The sequence below is a fragment of the Rhipicephalus sanguineus genome, chromosome 1, assembly GCF_013339695.2.
Source record: "Rhipicephalus sanguineus isolate Rsan-2018 chromosome 1, BIME_Rsan_1.4, whole genome shotgun sequence".
NCBI classification, from domain to species: Eukaryota; Metazoa; Arthropoda; class Arachnida; order Ixodida; family Ixodidae; genus Rhipicephalus; species Rhipicephalus sanguineus.
Window position 1 is genome coordinate 222,492,630 of NC_051176.1, and position 6,059 is coordinate 222,498,688.

The 6,059-nt window shown below is 46.4% G+C and overlaps 1 protein-coding gene across 1 annotated transcript; it reads right to left on the bottom strand.

The window, feature by feature from the left end:
• Positions 1-1,878: 1,878 nt before the first annotated feature.
• LOC119372911 (uncharacterized) lies at positions 1,879-4,997 on the bottom strand. Its single transcript, XM_037643166.2, has 2 exons — positions 4,792-4,997; positions 1,879-2,683 (listed from the first exon to the last, which is right to left on the bottom strand). Exons 1-2 carry the CDS (start codon positions 4,877-4,879, stop codon positions 2,043-2,045), a joined length of 729 nt encoding a protein of 242 aa, XP_037499094.1. The 5' UTR covers positions 4,880-4,997; the 3' UTR covers positions 1,879-2,042.
• Positions 4,998-6,059: the final 1,062 nt, after the last annotated feature.

A 6,059-nucleotide genomic window follows, 5' to 3' on the forward strand; every position in this document is an offset into this window, starting at 1 on the left:
ACGCCGTAGTGTAGGGCTCAGGAAATTTCGACCATCTGGCGTTCTTTAACGTGCGCTGACATCGCACAATAGATGGGACTCTAGCATTTCGCCTCCATCGAAATGCGACCGCAACGCCCGGGATCAAACCCGCGACCTTCGGGCCAGCGGACGAGCCCCATAACCACTGCTCCACAGCGGCGGAAACAACCGTTATCGAAAAAATTATCTAAGAAGGAAGGAAGGAGAATTGATCGAGGGGATCGTCTTCTTCGTCAGGCACACGGTGTAAGAAAAAATAATTTAGGTGTGGACACTCCGCCCGACGGCGCGTCCACATAATGTTCGCCTCTTTCCTCCTCTCGGCCCCCATGTCGCAGCGCCTCCCACGCAACCGCGGCCGGCGCATGTACTATAGAAGACGAGCTGCGTGCGTAGCGTCCGTAACGGCGTTGCGCACGTGAGAAGTCAGCGAGCAGAAAGACTGCTCACGCGCTCTAAGCAAGACGCCGCGCTTTTACGTACGCAACGCCGTTAGGGACGCGTTCCCCGCACGTCGCATTTTTCAGTCGCGAGCACGGTCGCGAGAAACGCGGTATGCGTTCCTTGCTCTAGTTGCTAGCGTGCACGGTTAAAAAAATGCAGTGAGGTGAAAAAAAAAATGAAGAAAAACGCGCGTTCGCCTTGTCGCAATAGGTTTCTTAAGCCCCCATGTCGCAGCGCCCCCCACGAAACTGCGGCCGGCGCATGTATTAAAGGCGAACATTATCTGGACGCGCTCTCCTTCGCGGCGGGCGGAGAGTGTCCACACCTAAATTATTTTTCTTACACCGTGGTCAGGCACAACCTAACTTAGTCTGTTGGCTTCATTAGGTTACGAGAAAAAGCTACTCATTGATGTGCTCAAATGTCCTAAAACTGAATCTAAGCCCTCACAGCAATATTTATTGAAGGCTCAGGAATGTTAACATGCACAGAAATATCAGGGGGAGGAGGAAAATAAGGAAAGACAAAAAGGTTAACCACACGCGCGTACGGTTTGCTACCCTGTTCTGGGGGAAAGGCATTCAGGGATGGAAAGAAAGAAGATGCAGGAAAGAAGATGCGTGGAACGTGTGTGCCTGCGCAGTACACGCACCAATTTAGCCATGGTCCCCAATAGCAGCGCGGCCTTTGCAGCCAGAAACCAGGCTCACAAACACGTGTGGTCACATCAGCAGAAAAAATTGCAGAGGAACGGTACTCACATTCCTAAGCGATGTCCCATGCTGGTCTGGTGCATAATAGCAAGCTGCACCAAAGAACATTAGCCTGGAATGGCTGTTGTAAATAAACATGCAATAACAAGCGTAAATTACTCACAAAGAATAAGTGCAAGTGTCTTTACTTTGATCAATATGCAGTAATCTTCCGTGCCCTGTATTTTGTCGACCCAGGTTCACTGCTGCTAGTTCCTGTAGCAGTTGTGGATCATTTAGTTAGTTAGTTAGTTAGTTAGTTAGTTAGTTAGTTAGTTAGTTAGTTAGTTAGTTAGTTAGTTAGTTAGTTAGTTAGTTAGTTAGTTAGTTAAAATATCGAGCTGTTCGCAAACAAACGAGAGGAATTTTTGTATAATTAATTACGTCAAATTCCTCCTAGCCGGAAGTGCATGCGGCAGAATAGTCTTCTGGCGTACCTTAGCAGTTTGCTGACTGGAACCTAGCCACTGTCGTTAGCAACCAGCTGTTGTTCATGGTTATAAAGATCGGAGGAAAAATTAGAAGCATACAAAGAGACAATTTATTTTGTCTACAACTTATTTTATTTATAAAGAAAGATGACATCAAAACGCCTAGCGTATACTGATGCACCCTCTTATTTCTTGAAAGTATGACTGCCGTACTACACGCGGTACAATGCTGCTAGTTTCATGAAGGTTCTCCCGTATCCAGCATAACACCTTTCTATTTATCAACGTCCCTGACGCTATTGAAGCGCCCCATTGAGGATTGATTTAATAGGAATAGACATATGAAACTCTGAAGTAGGCAGTATCTCTCGGAACAGAGCCCGCAACCACATCTTCAGCCTTGGCAGTTAGCAGCCTTGACTGTGCCGCAGCGATAGGTAGGCACAAAGTCAACACCGATGCCGTCCTCGGCAGTCGGATTGCCTGAACCTGCTACTCCCGAGTCACCGCCAGGTACAAAGCCAAGGCCGCCACCACCCGCGTTCGAGACAAGTGTGGGAACGTGCACTGGCACGATCTGCGGGTGCACGTGCACAACTACAGGTACGTTGATCACTGGGGTTACAGGGGGTCTCCATGAAGTAGGATAGACAGCGTAGTACGCCCACGGGTACGGGACGATATAAAGCCTGCGAAATCCCACGGCGACGGGGTAGTAGGGCAATCCGAACCCCGCGATGAGACTCTGGGATTTCTTCGAGTGGTGAGCCGCCACTCTTAACTCGCCCTCTGCACGACGTGGCACCGTTACATTCAAAGCAGGCGATGATAACGGTGTTTGTGAAAGTGTTTCTACTTTCGGCCGCTCGGAGACTGCGACATGAGGGTTGCTCGAGGACTTGGCGATCATCTCCTGGCTCCTCCGAGAAGATCCTCTGCTTGAGCCTCCACTGCCACCGTAATAAAGCTCATTGTTTTTGTCAGTAGCACGACCACCTGAAGCTTCGCGGTCCGGAAGATACATCGTACTGGCCTCTGAAAAACAAAGAAGTAAAAATGGGCACAAGATTGTCTGAACGATGAGAGCTGGCTCCCACATTTGTTCGTCTTCTTTTCCTTTTAAATGCGAAGCATTTCTTAGCGAACCTCTGCAAGTTTGAGCGTATCTATCTATCTATCTATCTATCTATCTATCTATCTATCTATCTATCTATCTATCTATCTATCTATCTATCTATCTATCTATCTATCTATCTATCTATCTATCTATCTATCTATCTATCTATCTATCTATCTATCTATCTATCTATCTATCTATCTATCTATCTATCTATCTTGCCGCCTACGACTTCGGCCTCTCCTGGCTGTTTCGTTAATAAAATTGGTATGGCGTAACGTGACTTTATGACGAACATAACATGAAAATCATGATATCCATGTCATGAACGACATGATTTACATGCCACTGTTTTGGCGCTCTTGCGGCCGTTTCGTTAGTTTGATATATACCAAAATTGGTATGGCGTGACAAGAGTGTATGACGTATATAAGTGACAGGTCCTAACGTGCAAATCATGACACGCATATCATGTACAGCATGACTTACTGCCACGCTCATGGTGCGCTCGCGGCCGTTTCGCTAGCTTGATATACACCAAAATTGGTATCGCGTGACGTGACTGTGTGACGAACATAAATAACAGGAGTTAACATGAAAATCATGACACGCATGTCATGCACAGCATGACTTACATGAGACGCCAATGGTGCGCTCGCGGCCGTTTCGCTAGCTTGATATACACCAAAACTGGTATCGCGTGACGTGACTGTGTGACGAACATAAATAACAGGAGTTAACATGAAAATCATGACACGCATGTCACGCACAGCATGACTTACGTGCCACGCTCATGGTGCGCTCGCGGCCGTTTCGCTAGCTTGATATACACCAAAATTGGTATCACGTGACCTAACTGTGTGACGAACATAAATAGCAGGAGTTAACATGAAAATCATGACACGCATGTCATGTACAGCATGACTTACTGCCACGCTCATGGTGCGCTGGCGGCCCTTTCGATAGTTTGATATACACCGAAATTGGTATCGCGCGACGTCACTGTGTGATGAACACAAATAAAAGGTGGTAACATGAAAATCATGACACGCATGTCATGCACAGCATGACTTACGTGTCACGCTCATGGCGCGCTGGCGGCCGTTTCGCTAGCTTGATATACACCAAAATTGGTATCACGTGACGTGACTGTGTGGCGAACACAAATAACAGGAGTTAATATGAAAATCATGACACACATGTCATGTGCACCATGACTTACGTGCCACGCTCATGGTGCGCTGGCGGCCGTTTCGCTAGCTTGATATACACCAAAATTGGTATCTCGCGACGTGACTGTGCGACGAACATAAATTACAGGTGGTAACACGAAAATCAGTGACATGCATGTCATGTAGGGTATGATTTAGATGCCACGCTCATGGTGCACTCCCGGCCATTTTGTTTACTGAATATATACCTAAATTGGTATGGCATGACAAGAATGCGTGACGGACATAAATAGCAGGTCACGCAGCGTATATATATAGCAGAATACACTCATGCATGCATGACAATCTCGCGATATATAGCGAACTAGATGTCACGACATGAATGACCTCATAAGCCTCAATGATAAACAAGACGATGCATGCAGCTCTTTGCTGGCTGCTACGCATTACCTCGATTCCCACACAGCGTGGGATCTGTCGATTTTTTTTTTAAATAGCAAGCGGGAAAACCCGGAAAATTGTATTATTGCAGTGTTCCGATAAAATAGTGAAGTCGAGAACTTATTCATCTTACTGTACTGTAGCTTCACGTTCGGCGTGTGCACGTGCTATTGATACTGGAACAAAACTTTTGATTAAGCACGCTTGCCACCACGAGCCTCATCAGCCCGTAAGAACACGGAAAGATAGGGTATTATCGATGTAAGTGGAAGTTCCTAAATTTTTCTCGTGCTCACCATTATAAGAACTGAGAACAAACGCTTTGTTGCCTCAGACTTATCTGCACTCTTCCTCGAAGTTAACAATGGCGAGGTCCGTGCTTCGTATGGCGCGTGTTGAACGTGGCGACTTACCCGGAGATAACGACAGGGAATTCACGAAGACAAGAAGGAGATGGTTGACGATCAGTGACAGATTCGTGCAGCTGTGCGCCGGACTCATGATGCTAGTTTGCCATAAAAGTGTCAGAAAGAAAGCGAAACCAGACACTTAAGGGCAGCGAGCAACGCACGACGCCGTGCAGAAAGTGAAACCTAGCGTCGCGATACAGAAAAATAAAGTATGGAGTATCAATTCTTGTATCCCGTGATCAAAATAGATTAGAACAAATCCTTCTCTACGGATACTCTGAACAAGCACTACGAATGACAGATCTCTCTCCAATTGTGCGCATAGTAAGGTCGGAAAATAGTGCGCAGCTGGGCGTACAGTTCCGTGCCCTAAAAAAGAACATTTTGACGGATGATAGCGACAAAAACCTGGAAAGTCCCAACGCCCCACCCAGGCTCATCTGGATACTCATGTTTCCCAGTTCACACAGGTGATGTATGCAAGTTTGCCTGCATGCTATTAACTTATATTTTCGATGGAGGCGAAAATGTGTGAGGCCCGTGTACTTAGATTTAGGTGCCCGTTAAAGAACCCCCGGTGGTCGAAATTTCCGGAGCCCTCCACTGCGGCGTCCCTCATAATCATATCGTGGTTTTGGGGCGTTAAACCCCAGATATTATTTATTATTAATGCTGCTAACTTATGGTTTTCCAGGGTTAAATGGACAAAAAAAGTTAACCCCGATACCCTTCGGTATGAAACTGATGAGGCAGCGCGCAAAAGACACGTTCACGCACACAAAGGAGACACACGCACAAGCACTGGACTGCAACTGCTGCTTTATTGTTGAAATACCCGCCTTAAGTAGGCTAATAATAATTTAATATCTGTTGTTTGAGGTCCCAAAAGCACGATATGATTATGAAGGACACCGTAGTGGAGGGCTCCGGAAATTTCGACCACCTGGGGTTCTTTAACGTGCACCTAAATCTAAGTACACGGGCCTCAAACATTTTCGGCTCCCTCGAAAAGGCAGCCGCCGCGGCCGGGATAAGTAGGCCAACAAGCGCAAGCGCTATGATAGCAGTGATCAATAAACAAGAAGAAAAAAAAATCGACAAATGGGATATTTTCGTTAATATTCAATAAAGATGTGATCAAAGTTCGAGATATCGGTGCGCTTTTTTAGAGAATGATACCGAGGGGCAAATGATACGTTTGTCCTTCCATTTTTTCGATTTCCATTGCCTCGATGATTTCCCTTGTTTCTTTCTTGCGTTCCTTGCGCACA